This window comes from Girardinichthys multiradiatus, chromosome 8 (genome assembly GCF_021462225.1).
Source record: "Girardinichthys multiradiatus isolate DD_20200921_A chromosome 8, DD_fGirMul_XY1, whole genome shotgun sequence".
Classification (NCBI taxonomy): Eukaryota; Metazoa; Chordata; class Actinopteri; order Cyprinodontiformes; family Goodeidae; genus Girardinichthys; species Girardinichthys multiradiatus.
The window spans coordinates 13166126-13184768 of NC_061801.1; the positions used below are offsets into that span (position 1 = coordinate 13166126).

General features: G+C 40.5%; 1 protein-coding gene across 2 annotated transcripts in view; it reads left to right on the plus strand.

Moving 5' to 3' along the window:
• arhgef28a (Rho guanine nucleotide exchange factor (GEF) 28a) overlaps positions 1–18643 on the plus strand; it is an 89685-nt gene that overhangs the window by 15962 nt on the left and 55080 nt on the right. For both annotated transcript variants that reach the window (XM_047373531.1, XM_047373532.1), the window contains exons 4-9: positions 29–400; positions 4752–4941; positions 5751–5943; positions 6752–6821; positions 9322–9368; positions 9692–9764. In XM_047373531.1, the coding sequence (XP_047229487.1) occupies positions 29–400; positions 4752–4941; positions 5751–5943; positions 6752–6821; positions 9322–9368; positions 9692–9764 (945 nt within the window). The remainder of the gene's footprint in view (positions 1–28; positions 401–4751; positions 4942–5750; positions 5944–6751; positions 6822–9321; positions 9369–9691; positions 9765–18643) is intronic.

Here is an 18643-nt window from a genome sequence, read left to right on the forward strand (position 1 = left end):
GTGACGTGATGTTTCTTTTCTTCCACAGGTCATGACCGTGTAGAAGTAGTCTCTGTTACAGCCTACATCTCCACGAATGATGGCATTTATCCTTATGGGTCTAAAGCATCTCTTGAATACTTTAGGGATGATGCTCAGGAAGCAGCAGAGTATCTTAGTGGAAACAGGGACCAGTTTGGGCATCAGAGCTATCAGGAGGTCCTGAGGAGGTTTCCTCTGTTAGTTCAGGCAGCTGATGAGGAGCTCTGTGGTGGGCTGTTAGCGTGCAGAGAACGAGAGACGCAGCTCAGGGGAAGTTCAGGTGATGGCCTGAGGCATCTGGATCAGAAGATCACTCTGGCCCTGGCTAACATGGATTATCCTCAGCAGTGGAAAAACTCTAACTGGGAGCCTGGAGAAGGTAATGTAACAATGTGGCAGGCATGTATATCAGCAGCTGGGGTAGGTTTATAGACACTTCAATAGCTGCCTGCTGACTGTTGATGCTTTTTGACATCTCTGAAGCACAGCTGGGTTTGCACACTGTGTGGTGAAGATCATTTCAAATGTACAAAGTAAAATCCCATTCATTAAGGTTGGTGTCTGTTGGAATAACTTCCAGATGTCAGAGTCAAGTGTGTTCAGCCTTAAATTTAGGCTTCATGTGCCAAATGACCCTTAACAGTTTACCCTTTAACACTTAAGCCTTAAAATGCCCCTCTGGTCTTTTTTGCCTATTTTAATTGGAAAAATGACAGCAAATATCCTGTGACTTAATGGTTTCACCCATTTTCCTAGAAGACATGAAACTTTCAATAATTGGCAATTATTTAGAATGTACTGTAGAGTGTTTTATAGTTTTAAAAGAAGAAAAACACACAAACTGAATTTTACTTTAAGGTTTTAGTGAAAGAAAAACCCTGCAGATGATTTTTAATTTTAAATATAAAGTTTGAACAGTATAAATGGTAGTTACAAAAATGTTATGGAGTATGTGTCTTTTGTGTTTTCTTTGTCAAAAACAGTCCAAAATTAAAATCTATTCACAGGCATTTTTCAGCAATTTTCTCCTCTCTGGCTGTAGACTCTGTCCCTTCACATTTCAATGTCCTGGTTGTATTGCCAGTGACAGTTCCTATCTGGATGCTAACACAGGCCCACATCACAGTCCTCACACTGCCATACAGTGCACTGGTAGCAGAGTTTGCAGCACTCTACCCCATTTAGCCCAGCTCTGCTCCATTCAGACTGCTTTGCAAGCATTTCCATTACAGGTTTTTCCATACCGGTGCCTAATTCTTTTGGTTCCTGACCCTGAGAAGGTACGAGTCAGAACTACATGTGATGTGAACAGACTGTTGTTTTCTGATTGGCCATGGGACGAAGAGAAATGAGAAGGTTTTCGTAGAGGTAGTGCAGAGAAAAGTTTATAAAACTGAAACGCGACTACAATAACATTAAAGACCACAATGGCTGGAGCGGATCAAAGATAAATAATATTTTACTGTTTAAAAATCATAAACCCTGTCTAAAGGTTGAAAGAATAAGGACACCATGTCAGCTTTCTGAATTACACGCAGGCGGGGAGCTGTATTTAATAACATCCTTAATCAGCTGATTCCATATAAAATCACCTGCTCAAATATTTCCCCCAAAACAATACCATCATGATACATTGTGTTTGGTTTGGAAATGCATTGACGGTCCTTAAGTGAAGCATTGTCTGCAGGAGGAGGGAGCAGCTGTTCGTAATCAGACTGGCTGCGTCGGATCAAATAGTAGAAGGACCCTGCTGAATCCACGGAGCATTAATTTCCAATATATTCACCGTGGTCAAAGGTCCGCACTTTTGTGGGTTACAGTCCTTGTCCTTGTTATTGCCATAGCTGAGACAAAAACGTCCTCATAAAGCCCAAAATTGTAAATTCTTCAGGCAAATTTGGAGCATTACCAGATGCGTCTCTCCTTTCCACTTCTCCATGCTGAGTAGAAAGAGACCGAGTGGAGTGGTGCCGTGCTGCCTAAATAGAGCCAGTGGAAAAGAGGCACATGATAGCTGTCTGAGCTTTGTTCTGTCCACTGCTGGTGGGAACAGATGGGTGTTTACCACCTGAGGTATTCTTAGACTCCTTTTTCAGAGAAATTGCAAGGAGGTGTGTAGCAAGCCCCCTGTGGACTGGCTGACAAGTCAGGCTTCTGCTGCATGCTGGTATATTGATTTTGTGGGATAAAATAAGAGTTTGTCACAGCAATGACAATTGAATGCTGGAAAACAGCAGTGAATCATCTCCTGGTTTTCAGGTGAACTTATTTATACAGTCAGCCTGAAAACAGTTCTTTTGTTGTGACCCATCACCTGTCCTATCCCAGTGCTGCATGGTGTCCCGACTGTACACTGTGGATAGTGGAGCACATGAAGACTTCTCTGGTCCTTCTGAGAAGCACAAATGAAAGTAGTGGAGAAGAATATTTTCCTAGTGTCTCACACACACTATATAGAACACAAGGCATGGTACACTCTGCAGACATATACATAAAATTGCAGCGAAACACTCTAATAAAGCTACAAACAGTATACAAAATGTTACCAAAGCACTGGCATTTTTTAGAGTGCGCAATGCGCACATTTACACTTACAAAGTACAAATACGCTTTGCACAAACTTACTGAGTTGGTACACGGATCTGAAGGAGTTAAATGCAATACAAATCTTTATTTGCAGCAATAATAACATACACAAAGCAAAAAATCAGATACTATTGAGCTTTAACCTCACCCCGGCACTTTGACCTTTGCTGTCTTTAGCATCTTACATTAACAGTTATTGCTGCTAGCATGGCTAGCATTACTAAAACAATGGTCTTGTGTCATGTGTATTCAACAGAGTATGTAGATCCTCAGCTTGACTGTGAGATTCTCAAAAGGGACATTTACAAAAGCTTGCGAGAATGAAGCAGAGAATATTTGCTGTTATACGCTCAGCCTTCCTGTTATCTGCAGAAGTCAATGCTCGATCAATTCTCCCCTCTGTAAACTGACAAGAAATCCCCAACCAAGTATGAATCAATGTCATGTGCTAGTAACAAACTCTTTTTGTTACCTGAAAATGTCGGGTATGAAACGACCAAAACTGCTAGTACAAAGAGGCAAAAGGACCAGCAAGTTTAAGCTGTCTGATGCAGCAGCCTGAATAAAAAGCAGACATCCTTTCATAGAAAACACTGTTTAATTTTTAGGAGCTTCTTAGAGCTTCTGTGCTTTCTTCGATTTATTTGAACACCTTGCAGATAATAAAACCAACTATCTATCATCTTCCTCACTGAAGAGTGTTATGGTTGACATGACCTGGTAGCAATCCGACCCGCCGTTTACCCGTCAGGACCATTCAAGGGTAAAACTGGCTGATCTGGTTAATTCTCAGTGCATCTCTAGTATGAGCTATTCCCTAGTCCCAGAATGTATACCTAACACAAGCAACCTTTACAGGTAAATGGATATATGGACTATAAATTATAGTTTGGAATTTTCTGAAATATTAGCAATATTCAAACACTTCTACATTGTGTCCTAACTGGGTTTGAACAGCCTATAATTCAGTGCTGGGAAGGAAAAAAAAAACACTACAGGCAGACTTTAGCCAACAAACTGAATTGTAGGACACAAAGAGCCCTTGTGAATCTGAACGTAAATATGGTAATAATTTGTTTAGAAAAAGCAAATGTCCATGCAAAACACAGGGAAGGTGCAGATGCAAAGTAGCTATCCCCCCACCATCCAGTGTGGCTTCTCAGTGTGCTGTTTGCAGAAACAAAAATTTGACAGACTCTCTTGTTGGTTGACCTTTGCATGAAGTCCATGTGCAGTATTATCTCCCAACAGTTTGGACAAAACTTGGTCACTATTAACGGCACCATTGTAGAGCTGATGGGGCATTTCAGCTTGTTCTTTGGCTTGACATATTTTGCAACTGTAGTCAGCTGAATTATTGGAACACTTCTTCTCCTCAGTAAAAATTCCTAAGACTTAAATCCTCCATGAAATATACCAAGCCGCTGTTTTTCTTTGCCACTGCAGAATATTAGCCAATAGAAAGCACGTTAAAGGGTCTCCGCAGGGTCAAGGGGCCAATATAAACACTGTTTACAGTCCCTTATACTCCAGTGAGCAGCAGTTGAGGGACTCACACAGCGGATATGTGTTTAGTGAAACATCCAGTTTTTCTCGGTAGTAATGCTGCTGATTTATAGTTTGAACCTGACATAACTAAAAGTCATTCATTCCATGTTTTTGCACGTGATATTACTACACATTCCACACATGCATAGTAAATCATATGTACACCTGATAGTTATTTACAAAACCTTTTCATGTTGTTCCTTACTCCCACAAACTTCAATATATTTATGCAACTTATGAAAATTAGTGGAAAACTGACGTGAACGGAAAAGGATACAAAAATTTAGTATATTTAAAAATCTTTTCACTTTAATATTATGCACAACTGTGTTGGTCTACCACACAAAACTCCATCCCAGGTTGGTGTTTTAAATGATAACTAGCTCTCAATCATCTTTGCCTGGTTTAATAATGAAATCCATGAAAGTTCACGGTTGTAAGCAAGAATACTTGGCAAGGCGTTCTATTACTGGGATTATCATTGCATGCTGTTGATGTACCATGAATATGTTTGTAGAAAAATTCTAACTTTAGCTTAGAGTTTTGTGATTTTTTTTATCATTAATTTCAATCACAATTGTGTTGATTCTCTGTAGGTGCTGAACATCACCCCAAAGAAACCCTCCTTCACCTCGCTGTCCACTTGCATTTAGTGCACCTGACTCGTTTTCTAACTTACCAAACTGGAAGTCAAAGATTGTTGAGCGTATGCGATGAGGAAGGAGAAGCGCCGCCCCAGCCACCTCAGAGGGACGGATGTCAATCCGCCTTCAGGGACCTGGCAGTGTAAGAATATGATTATCTTGTTGAAATGTCCTAATTTGTCAGACTATTACTGCAACATATTTTCTTCAATTGGTAGAAATACACATTGTTGAAGTAAACACTATTGTTTTGTCAAAATCAGTTAGATCTAGTTGAAGAAAACCTGACTTTCAGCTACATCCATCTGAGCTTAGACCACAAACAACAGCTGAAAGGCTTCTCAAGCTGCAAAACAAGTACGGCTGTATACAGACTGCAGTGTAAACTTGAGGTGTAATGAGGCGGTGTGTCTCCCCAGAGGTGTAAGATCCTCATGAGAGACTTCTGAAGCAGAGTGTAAATAGAAACTTTATTTCAGTCTATTAGAAGAGAACAGAAACTACATTTTCAAGAACGACCTGAATTTGAGCTGAAAACATAACTGCTGAAATCAATGAATGCAGAAGAAGTAGAGAAATTGTTTTTATGTATAATCTATTCATCCTTGCAGAGTTATGGGTGTTTGAGGAGGTAGGATATATTCTGCAGAATTTACTCTGCTAACAAAGCTAATGTACAGTTAAGAACATTTTAACTGTCTAATGCAAGCTTAACAAGAAGTAAAACACTGTAATATGGTGTTTTTTCTATTAAGGAATTTAATTCAATAGCAATTAGCAAAGCTCTTTCATGTCAAACGCAGGTGTCTTAAGCAAGTTGGATACTGGTTGTTCAAACCTATACAACGTGACCCTACTTAAAAGAGTTAAACCTTTTCTTGATGTTAACATCCCATCAATAGTTCTACTCAATATGTGCTCTTGTTTGCTTTCTTCCTTTCTCCTCATCAGTCCCCCAGAGGCTGCTGTCGACCTGCCTCTTCCAGGTGTCTTCTGTCTGTGGGCTGACAGCTCCTGCATGTTGAGGTTTTGTCCAGGAACGGAGTCTGTTTTTCTCACTCTGCGACAGGCTGCTCATAACTGCCCCCAGGATGCGATTATGGTTCTCAGAGAAAGACTCAAAGACCACAGAGTCTGCAGACAGGTGGGGTGAAAACACAGAGAACACTTTAAGTTTGATTCATTATTTTGACTATGTTTTTTCCTAAATATGGGACAGGCATGTGGGGTGAATATGCCAGACATGCCGTGAATATGGGTTTGATGCCATGGAGATAAAGCAACATGCACAGATTGACTATTTACATTTCTTGAACCTTTTCACATTTTGTCGCATTTTGGCCACAACCTTAAAAGTATTTTCTGGTGATTTTAAGTGATAGACCAACACAAATTAGTACATAATTGTGAAGTGGAAAGAAATAGATATTCAAATAAAATCCTGACATTGTGATTTTCACTTTACTCTGATACCCCTAAATAAACTCCATTTCAGCTTATTGTATTTAGAAGTAAACAACTTCAAACCCACCAAGACATACCTGCCCACCTAAGCACAGAGGCCAATCAAGGAGAGCATAAATAGGAGGGTGACACTAACTCCTGAGAAGCAAAATGTAACTTTTAGGCTTACTAGCTAAATACTTTATGTGGTGGAAAACTAACATTTCACACCACGTGGAACACATCATCACTACCATGAAGCCTGATAGTGTCATTATTATGGTGTGGCCAAACTATCAAATCGTAGCATATCAGTTTTGACTGCCATACTCTAACATGCAGTCAGAAAACCTAACTAGAGCTGATCAGGTATTAAAGCACCAGCAGGTGGCAAGTCAAAGGACACAGGAGTGTATTTAACATACAAAACACAGAAGAAGATGAATAATTATAGCATTTATGGCAGGTTTTATGGTAGTATTAATAACAAGTATTTGTTTCTGTTCAAGATCAACATTCTGAGAGTTGGTGCTGGGGGTCACAAGAGTCACAAAAATGAAGATCATCTGAATGATCGAAGTAAGTGTTTTACTTTCCCTTTCGGTATTTCAAGTTTGGGAATTAAAAAGTACTGTTTTCTTTGTTCATTTGTTAGCTTCAGACTTATTTGTATCTGTATCCTCAGAGGTTTTGCATTTATTGAATTAAAAACTTCATTAAAATCATTTGATAAGAACTAATTGCAACCTTTCTAAAGTCCTAACCTACACCCTATGAGTAAATGTTTCTCCTTCGTTGCACTCAAGTATCTGCTTACCTATGCCACAAGTATGAAAGAAATGGTTGATCTCCACCCACTGGAGTATAATATGTGTCTGAATGGTAAGGTAAAGTAAAGTAAGGTAAGGTAAGGTAAGGTAAGGTAAGGTAAGGTAAGGTAAGGTAAGGTAAGGTAAGGTAAGGTAAGGTAAGGTAAGGTAAGGTAAGGTAAGGTAAGGTAAGGTAAGGTAAGGTAAGGTAAGTTAAGTTTATTTATATAGCGCTTTTCAGTAACGAGACACTCAAAGCGCTGTACATACAATTACAATACAATCACAAAGAAAATAAACACAGATACAGACACAGAAAAACAAATCAAATGATACTACAATCCTTCTAAGAAATCTAAAAATCTATGAATCCTAAAGAGAAATCTAATAGTCTCATCAGTCCACTGAAGTCTAACAAGGGAAGCTGAGTCACTGGTACAAAACAGCTTTAATCCACATTTTCAGGTGCTAATGATATATTGCTTTTACTGGTACTGAAGTTGAACTAAGTAATAACAGTCCATTGTAGTCTAATTAAGAAAGCTGGGTCATTGGCGTAAGAGCAGCTATAGTCCAAATTACTAATAATATTTGGTTTTCGCTGGTAATCCTTCTGATAAAACTAAAAATCAATGAAAAAGTAATGAAATACTAATAATAATTGGCTTTTGCTGGTAATCCTTGTGAGAAATCTGAAAATCTATGAAAAGTAATGAAATCACACATTTAGGTAAAGTAAGATAGGATGAAAAACAAAAATCATATTTCAGACTCTATTCCGAGCAGAATAGAGTCTGAAATAGTACAAAAAACCTCAGCAGGGGTAAGCAACACACACATAAATAAAGATTTAGCAAGGGTACAGTGGAATCTTGAGGGTGCGAATATATATAAGTCTGAGTGTGTTTGCAAAAATTAGACTGTCAACACTGATAGAAACGCCATTGTCCTTGAGAAGAGAGGTGAAAGTTTTATCAATCGAACGCATAGTCCTATCAGCACACAGCTGGTAGGGGAGTGCTGGGGAAGAGCGTCATGTTTATATAACATCCATGAGATATTTTGTCGATAGCCAGTTAGCAGAAGTTGCCAAGGCCACATTGGGGCGCCAGATTTAGAAAAACAATAAATGTTGTGGTTCAGGCACTTGTGAATTTCCAACTACCTTAAGAGTTTTACTGGTATGTATCAATTGCTAAACCAAATAGCCAAATTTCTGATACTTTCCGCAGATCTCGAGCATACAACTTCTCCAAGATTATGGATATAATATCTTCAACACATAACTCCAGACAGGGACTTACCTTGACATCCATTCATTTTTAAAGCGGTTTATCAGCGTCACTCTCCTGTGTTTTGAGGATCTCTGATTTGCGTAGATTTGGTTTCATCTAGTAAAACTGTAAACCCTGGGAAACAGTGCTGAATATTTCCTGGCACTCTGACTAAATGAGTTTTTGAATGGTCAAACCTAATAATCAAAGCATTCTACAGTAGTGCCAATAACTATTAGCTCTAAAGCTTGTATTGCCATCATCCTGTTATGTGCTGGCACAGATGGCTGGGATGTGAAGCCTCTGTGGGTGTGTGAGCACACAGACTTCACTGTGGAGCTGTGGGAAATGAACAGCCGCAGATTCACTTGTGCAAACACTGGGATCGTCTGACATCCATCACTTACAATCTAAAGAGACTAGAAAAAACACTTAACAAATGCCATAAAAGGAGTCTTCCTCTGTGCGTTTATTTGCTCGTCCTTTGGGACTAGACAGAAAACGAGTCGATTGTTTCTATTTTTTCTACCCTCCCTTTGCGTGACATGCTCAGGCTGGTATGGCACATGCAGACAAAGATTTTGATCAGGTTTTCTCTTCATATTTGTCTTACAAAAATGCTCTGCATCTTTCTCTTTAACTTGGGGCCACTCTTTTTGGTTACCATAGAAACGACGGATGGTGGTATCGACTCATGAAGGCAGGCAGGAAGTGTACTTCAGTATTGACCTTAACCCTGTCCCGACTTCTACAGCCGTCCATTAATTTTCTTGAAATAACAACTTCTCAGTGGGGAGTGTGTGTTCTTGCTCAAGACCAGCTACGTTGGATGAACAAAACATCTCATTTGTTGCTTTTGGATTTCAGGATTGAAGAGTTAAGAGGGAGCCTCACCTTATTCTTTCTGCACGACTTACTTTGGATTTTAAAGGAAAGGGAGGTATTTGATACAGTACCTTTTGTTTAATTATTTATTTATTTATTTTTTTGGTACAGGTCGCGCCAAGGAGCTTAACATAGATGGGAATGTGCTGGTGGACAATGTGAGTATTCATGCTAAAATGTCTTAATAAGTAAAAAAAGATAGATTCGCTTTGATTTGACCATTTGTAAGCATATGTTGGTTTTAAAGTGTCTCCAGAGTTTTTATACCCTTAGAACTTTTCCTCAATACAACAACTAAACTTCAATGTGTTTTACAAAATAGATCATTCATGGTTTTCAAACCTTTTACAAATACAGAAGTTTGAGGTTGTATCAAAAATCAAAGGGAATATTGCAAAGCACCAAAGAAACAATATGTACTTGTCCTAAACAGTATTGATTAATGTATTTTGTGTGTGTGTTTGCTATTGTTTCCTTTAAGGTTTTTGAGGATCAGTCAACCTTGTTTTTAATTGACACAGATAGCGAAGAAGAAAACTCATCCTCTTCGTCTGGTAATTCTACTCCTTCTACCTCTGAATGATTTGTATGTATTTATCCCACTCTCTGCCTTAGCAAACTCAGTCAATTTTAATTTTGGTTTTAAAAGCCTAATATTATTGTATCTGTCTTAAATGACAAATGGTCAATCCCTAAAAGAACACGGCAACATTTCTGTGGCTGCAGAGAACAGCAGGAGTGTAGGAACAACACACAAGCACCGACTGGAATCCTTTTTAAGACTGGCGCAACATTTTTAATCACATCATTGGAAATCAATATAGTTACTGTTTCACAGAAACAGAGAGCGATGCACTCATGTCTGACTTGCAGGGACAGTTTTCTTTCAGTAATCTGAAATCTTTGGAAACCTGTTCTAGCTGTGTCCCACTCACTCCACAATGAGTCAGTTTGAGAGTCCAGGAATCTGACCTGTCACCGGGACAAAGACAGGAAATGGGTCAAGTTTGTCCCACTCAGAATTTGTCTGACCTGGGAGATACACCCCCGTGCCCTGTTTTCTCTTCCTCCACGTCCCCCGGAGTTGTCACCCTGCCACCCTCTCCCTCAGTTTCCCCGGTTAGACAGAATAGCTGTCTGCATGAAGCAAAAGTTGGAATGTTAATACAATAAAATGCTTACAAATGCTGACAGTTTGGACAACATGCTTACTTTAAAATAATGTGTCTGTTCTGAGTAAAACCATTTCAGAGTCCCTTTCTCCCGCATTAGCTGATCAAACTCAGTGTTTAGCTGAATACTTTAGTTGTTATTGCATCTACGTGAGGCAGCCAGAGGTATTGTTTTTTTTTCCAAATCTGCTAGGATGATCATAATAGTTTCACTGACATAACTCAGAGTGTGTCGGTTATTTTTGGAACCAGGTGGTGTGACGTTCCGTCTACCAACAGAGACTAATCTGTCACCAACATTTGGGTTGGACGGAGTTAAGATTTTCATGTCTCTGCTTGTGGTTGGATTTAAACACAAAAGCAGGAAGATGAATATGCAGTATAAACAGTGCTTTAAAAGGTATTCATGCCTTTTTGTACATTTTCTCATGCCACAGCCACATGCATCAATGTTGAAAGATTTACATTTTTATGCTCAGGAAAACAGAATGAGTTGTAACCCACACCCCTTGGGTTTCGTGATTATAGAGCATGCTCTGTAAGAACATAGGCCCCAAGATCTCAGTGCATCGACCTGTATGATGTTAAAGTTGAATTTCCAGATACCCGGAGATAAACTAGTGCAGAGAACTCAAATTCAATTTAATTCAAATTCAAAAATACTTCATTAATCCCAAAGGAAAATTAAATGTTGTTGTAGCTCATATTAAAGAGGTTTCTTCAAAGAGCCGTTGTAGAGGCTGTGGACAGGAATGATCTCCTGTAGCGGTCTGTCTTATAGGAGATCTGAAGAAGCCTCTGACTGAAGACACTCTGTTCCTGTACAACAGTCTCATGAAGAGGATGCTCAGGGTTCTCCATAATGTTCTTCACTTTATGAAGAATCCTTACTTGCACAGTCATCTCTGGAGGAGTCCCCAGAACAGAGCCAGCCTTCTTCATTAGCTTGTTGAGCTTTCTTAAGTCCCTGGCTCTGATGCTGCTTCCCCAGCAGATGATGGCAGAAGAGATCACATTCTCCACAACAGACTTATAGAAGATATGCAGCATCTTGCTGCAAACACCGAGGGGCCTAAGCTTTCTTAAGAAGTACAATCTGCTCTGTCCCTTCTTGTAGATGGCTTCACAGTTGCATTTCCACTCTAGTCTGTTGTCCAGGTGAACACCGAGGTATTTATACTCCTCCACCACCTCCACTTCTTCTCCCATGATTGAAATAGTGCTTGACCTATTCCTGTTTCTCTTAAAATCTACAATCATCTCCTTTGTTTTATTCATGTTCAAGATGAGATGATTGTTTCCACACCATGCCACAAAGCGGTCCACCAGCTCCCTGTACTCATCTTCTTGTCCATCTCTGATCCACCCTACAACTCCAGAATCATCAGAGTATTTCTGCAGATGACAGGAGTCTGTCTTGTACTGGAAGTCTGAGGTGTACAGAGTGAAAAGGAATGGTGAGAGTACAGTCCCCTGTGGTGCTCCTGTGCTGCTGACTACCTGGTTGGACTCACAACCCTTCAGTCTCACAAACTGTGGTCTGTTTGTCAGGTAGTCTTTAATCCAGGAGATTGTTGAGGCCTCCATCTGAGTCTTCTGGAGTTTCTAAAAAAGGAAATCAGGTTGAATTGTGTTAAAGAACATGATCCTCACAGTGCTGCTGGCTTTGTCCAGATGACAGTGGGTTTGTTGAAGCAGATGTATGATGGCATCTTCAACTCCAACTCCACAGTGATAAGCAAACTGAAGAGAGTCTTGATAGTTTATTGTTTGCTTATTCTGGTGGGCCAACAGGAGTCTCTCTAGGACCTTCATGGTGTGACATGTCAGGGCAACAGGTCTATAGTCATTGAGGACTGATGGGTGAGTTTTTTTAGTACCGGAACAAGACACGAGGTCTTCCACAACACTGGAACCTTCTCTTGGGTCAGGCTGAGGTCAAAGAGGTGCTGCAGAAAACCACAGACCTGCTGACACAATTTGGACCTGTAGCCTTATTCTTGTGCTTTATCTCTTGTTGCCTCATGACTTCTTGAGACACACAGGTGGAAGGGGGAGGCAAAGGGAGCGTCAGCATCTTCTGATTTGGTTGAAGTCAAACATGTTAGAAGCAGGAGGGTCCATGGCTGAGGTGGAAGATAAAACATTTGAGATGTGATTGGGAAGCTTTGAGTCAATGGAGGGTCAAATGTTTGGCTGTGGGCAGGAGAGAAGGATACTGACTTTATTCCTGAACTCATGGCAGTCTGCCTTCAATGAGCTGCCCAAACCTTGAGCCAATCAAACGTGTTTCTGTTTTTTTTTTTTTTATTGCAGTTTAATTTTTCTGAATTCCATGTATTAAAAAAAAATCAAGCTTTAGCATTAATGGTAAAATCTATTATGTATTTCTAAAGGACTATCTGACTCTGCACATCGAGCTACAAAAAGTCAGTAAATACACATCTCGCTCTGCTCAGGATCTTTGCTGAGGGAGGAGTTCACAGAAACAGCAGACCAAGCTTGTTTCCTTCCTGTGATGACAGGCTCTGGTTTATTAATTGGATCAGAAAATGTTCGCTTTGCAGTACCTGTTATACAATACAAAGTAAAGCTATTTTCTTGCTACATAAACTAAGTGCTGTGCTTAGCACATTATAGAGTTATGCTGCACTGCATTCAGGTCTCTCTCACACAGCTGTTGGTTTCAGTAGAACTGAGCTTTGGCTGAGGTAGTCCCAGGAACGAAACATGCTCTCTGTTGCTTTCCCTATGATGTTATTATAGGGGAACTCTTAAATTACAGTTAGATCCTAGATTTGTTATATCAAATGCATAAATGACCAAATTCTACTACCGTATATTCCAGGTTTTTATATGTCCAATTTAGCGGATTTCCTGCATTTTCCTTACGTGGGGCTGAATTTGGATGGTATTGCTATTAGGTCCAAATCCAAACTAGAGTCAGGACTTTGAGAAAGGCTGTAATAAATCGAGACAAAGTAGCATGTAATTGTAAAGCTAAAAGAAAAAGAAACATGGTTTTTACATCTCTTTGCAAATAAAGAAGATTAAAGCAAAATGTAACACTTGGTTTTCATGTAAAACTCTTAAAATATTGCATTACCCATCACCTTAAACACACCATCTGTACCATGAAACATGGTAGTGGCAACATCATGCTGTGGGGATGCTTTTGTTCTGCAGGGTCAAAAAGGCCACTCAGAACAATCCTGAACAATCCTGGAAGAAACCAATTAAAGAGAGCAAAGGACTTGAGACTGGATGGGAGGTTCACATTCCAGGAGGACAATGACTTTAAACTTACAGCCGGAGCTACAATAGAGTGATTTGGATTGAAGCATATTCATGTGTTAGAATTTTCCCAGTCAAAAGAATTTAGAGCAAAATCCAGTGGAGTGTTGATCATCAACACTGCATCCATTCTAGTTAAGTTTTTTTGTCAAGATGAATTGGTGAAAATCTTTGTCTCTAGATGTACAAATCTGGTAGAGATTATGACCTGAAATACCTAAATCTTATTGCATTAAAAGGTGGTTCTATGAAATATTGACTTAGAAAAATCTGAACAATCCTTGTACAATGTTTCTTCTACTAAACAGTTATGTGTTTCTTTGTCTATTACATAAAATCCAATAATCCCCATACTGTTGGATGACAGAATGTTGAAAAGGTGAAGGACTATGGATAGTTTTATAGTGCACTGAAAAGAGGAGACATCAAGGACAAGACTGGATATAAAACATCTGCCCTTGTGTATTTAAACTCTAGTCTCTTCACTGTGTGAGAGCAGCAAAAAGGAAATTCCTCTGAGATGCCCAGGATTTCCTTTACATTAGTGCAGCCTTGGCTGGTTCAGACATCAAAGGCTGGGTGGAAAGTGCACTCATCAAACAAGGCAATTTTCCACACTGTTTTTCTACCACTCCTGTAGATAGGCTGCAACGGCACACGTAGCAAATCCTGGACTCAGACTTTGTTAAGTCATTGCACATACATACACTGAGCCCCTTTAACATGACCTTTTGCGGGCTTTTTCAGAATTTGAAAACTATGTCTACCAGTTACTTTGAAGGTTAGGATTTCATGTGCCAAACATGAAATAGCCTCCTAGGTACCCATGTTTGAGTGACAATTCCAGGTGCAAAATAGAAAAAAAGGCATTGTTTCTATCCTATCTATTTTATTGGTTAAGTAAATAAATTTTAACATTTTATAATAAAAAGATTAGTGTCTGCTCTCTGTTGTTTGTTCTGCATGAGTCACAGGAAAGAAGCCGGCTGTCCCAGAAATGTAGGAAGCCCATTTTTACCACTTTCTGAAATTGGCAGATCCACTGGAAATCTGGCAGGGAGTTTTTTTTCCAGTAGAAAATATTTTTTTCTACTGCTTGACCTTTAGGCTGGTCAAGCTTTTACCAGCTCTTTGTGACTGGTTTTACCAAAAAATAACATTTGAAATGGTATTCAAAAAAAATGAATCCTATTCTTTCTTGAAGTTTAAATTATACGATCATGACCCTTGAAGGAATGCAGTAAACTAGTTTAATGGATTATGGCTTAGTGTTATACATAGCATCCACAGATTTAAACTATTTCCAACATGTTCTTTAAATTCTATTGTTCTTCATCAACTATTTACATTTAGGTTTGATGTTGGCTGATTTGAAATATTGGTCATGCCCAAAATATTTTCATTTAATCTTTATTTAGAAGGAATATCTGGTCCTCATTCATTATTTCTTTCTTGTTGAAAAAAGCTGCAAAAATAAACATTTTGCCATCACATCTGGTTTTATTCTAATTTTTAAGATTTGTTTTTTAATTGGAAGTGCAACTTTTTTTTTTCTTTTCCTGAAATAAATTGAAAGTTATTTTTTTGATATCTAAAAACTAAATGGGAGCTGGTCTCAATATACATATACTTTAATAACACTGTCGAGCTTTTATTATCCATCAGATGATTTACTGGGTATCAATGTTTAACTATAATAAAGGTCCAGTTGGAGTAGACACAGAGCAAGCATCCTGTAAACTACTGTCTTTGAGATCTATGGTCTGTGCACCATTATTTTTTGGCATTAAAAACCTTGTGAGTCCTGTCTCAATTATGCATTCACTTTTTCAACATCCCTCCTGGATTCTAATTTTCATATCATTCTGTTTATGAAGATGACCCAACAGAAGAAAGTTTAAAACTGGACCTTAAACATGAAACTTTACTATACAAATTATTTAAACTTATTTAGAAAATGAATTCCCTCGCTTCCCTGTGATTAGGGACCAGATGGGGATTCAAATCTCAGATGAGACCTCTCTACTGCCATTTTAGTGACTTTTTTGTAACTGTACTTAGTCAAGGCCCCACTTTCCTCTAATTACCAGTCAACACTTGTCCATTGGGTTAGAAACCAAACCAGATTTAACAAAAATAGGCATAAAAAACCCCGTAATGCTATGCATATATCTACTGGGGGGAGAGTACATCACATGAGTATGGGATATCACCCTCTGTGTCCTGGCTGTAGCCACCTGTAATCAAACCTCCTAGGCAAATTATGCGATGACGACAGGTGATAGGCCCCGCCTGCACTATAAACCTGTCCATCATCACCGTCATTACTCAGTTCGATAGCTGCTCTTCACTCAGCTGAGGACCGGGGTTTCTGTCTCTATTTGGACAGAGCTTTCCTCCTTGCTGGGTTAGCAACACCCACGAACTGTTGATCACACAACCTCACAGTCTGTGTATGGTCAATGTAACTGTGCAGTGCACGTACAGGGCACCGTAAGTGTAGCCTCCTTTGTTCCTCAGATACTAAAAGAGGTGGACAAAAACTATAAAGCTTTATAGTCATTGAGCTGTAATCCGAAGGTATGACCTTAGAAAGATAAGCTGCATTAGGTCGCAAGGTGACTTTGGAACCATGAGGTGAAAAGTGTATGCAGGTTGGATTAACAGACAAAGCATGGAGGTCCCCAACCTGCTTCACAGTTTTCAGAGCAAGAAGCTGAGCAACCTTATATGATAGGAACTTCATATCTACTGACTCCAAAGGTTGAAATGGAGGGTCACAAAGAGCTTCTTGTTCCAATGTGAGATCCCAGGAAGGAAAACTGTGTTTAATCACAGGTTTGAGTCTACGAACCCCCTTTACGAAATGTACAGACGGAGGATGAGCACCTGGTGTGACTCCATTAAAACCAACATGGCAGGCAGAAATAGCGGCCTAGTAGACCTTAATTGTGGAAAAGGAAAGACCCTTATCCAGTAGTTCCTGCAGAAATGTTAAAACTTCTACCATTGAGCACTGAAATGGAACAATGTGCTTGTTTCTCACACCACTGCTCAAAAGCTTTCCATATGTTTAAGCCTCTATTGGAGGATGCTCTCGCATTCTGGATTGTTTCCACAACAGCAGGGGGGAGGCCTTTAGCTAATAAGCTGGACCAGTCAGGTAGTCTGGTCAGCAGGTAGGCATCCAGCTTCCACAGCTTATGGTGTGGATGAAATATCTCCCCTCCTGCCTGAGTGAGAAGACGGAAAGTTGCACTCTCTCGTCCAAGGTCCGCCTTTGGAGGGCAAATCTGCACCCAGACTCAGTCGTCCAGGGACATGAGTAGCTTTGATAGACAGAAAGTGTATGCTACACCACTGCATAAAGGTGTGCAATAGCTTTAGGAGAGGAAGTGAGCGAGTCCCTCCTTGTCTGTTTATGCGTGAAATCGCAGTGGTGTTGTCTGTCCTGACCAGTACGTGATGGTCTGATAGGCCCTGGCAGAAATGTTGCAGAGCCAGCAAAACTGCTAAGAGCTCCAAGTAGTTTATGTTGAGTTTGGATTGAACTGGTGTCCAAACACCCCTCACTATCTGTTTGTTGACTGTTTGTTGTGGACGCCAGTTTTTCTGAGAGGTGCTAGCGCTGCATCCACACTTTTTGTAAAGGTGCGAGGCGCTAGAGACAGACCAAAAGGCAGTACGAAGTACTCGTAGGGCCTGCCCTCGAAGGCGTATCTCAGAAACTGTCTGTGGTCGGGTGTATCACCACGTGAAGGTAAGCACCTGTCACGTCGATTGTGGCCCAATCGCCCAGGTTGATAACACTCAGAAGTTGCTTGGGTGTTAACATTTTGAACTTATATGTTCAGAGGTATTTGTTAAGAACTCTCAAGTCCAAGATTGTATGAAGCCCGCCCCCTTTCTTTGGAACAACAAAACCATACAAATGGCTCCTTTTGCCAACAGCGTATTAATTTTTTCTCTAAGAGCCTCTGCTGCTTTGGCCTTGACTGCCGTGTAACACACCTATAAAACAGGCCATTCTCCAGTGAAACTGTAAGTGGTAATCCATAGCAACGGTTCTCTCCACCCAAAGTCGGAGTGCGCATGTGCTCCACGTGTGGAGATGTGCAGCTAGGTGACCAGCCTGCAGCACTGTTGGTGGATGGGTGCTGCCCCGCCCCAACGTGTGAGAGAGGTGCGGCCTCACTTGGCTCTTGCCTGAAGCCTTTTGATTTTGATGGTTTTTTCACCGAAAAAGCACTCTTTATTGAAACGTTCGGAGCATAGATACAAACATTTGGAACAACTTTTGTGCTCTGAAAAACATTTAATGCACCCAAACTGGGGGCTTTTAGTTCAAATGTCGTGTTTGTGGGGAAATTGTGCTTGGGAGACTGTGTGGGGGAAATGCAGTACCTCTTGGGACTGGGATCCTGAACAACACCAACAAAACACCTTTAGGCGGCAGCTGGCGAAAACCGGCAAACATGTCTCCCTGCTCCTGAGACCCCTGGATTTTTAGTACCACAGCTAGGTGGACTGTGTCTTAGTCTTCTGGGACCTAGAGTCCCCCTGAAGTCCCGGAGGAGGACCCCTACTCCAGGCCGTCTTTTGGGGAGCTTGACCATTGTTCTGTGCCATCTGGGGGCTCACGCTCAAGGGCCGCGTCATCCTCTTCGATGGGGGTAGTGGTACAACCATCTTGCGAGTGCCCGAGCTGGATCTGGATCTCATATCATGTCTGGGGTTGATACAGTGCAGCGCTTCGGTCTGCTTTTTTCTCAACTCGAATTTTGCCTGTATGACGTTGAGAGATCGCCCAAACAGCCCATCGGCTACCACTGGTTCATCCGGGTAGACTGCTCTGTCCCTGTCCGGGATGTCAGAAAGCATGAGCCACAGGTGCCTTTGGGTGACTTCTGTTGATGCCATCCCAGGGCACAGTGGGACACATGAAGGATGTAGTCAGCGGTGATCCT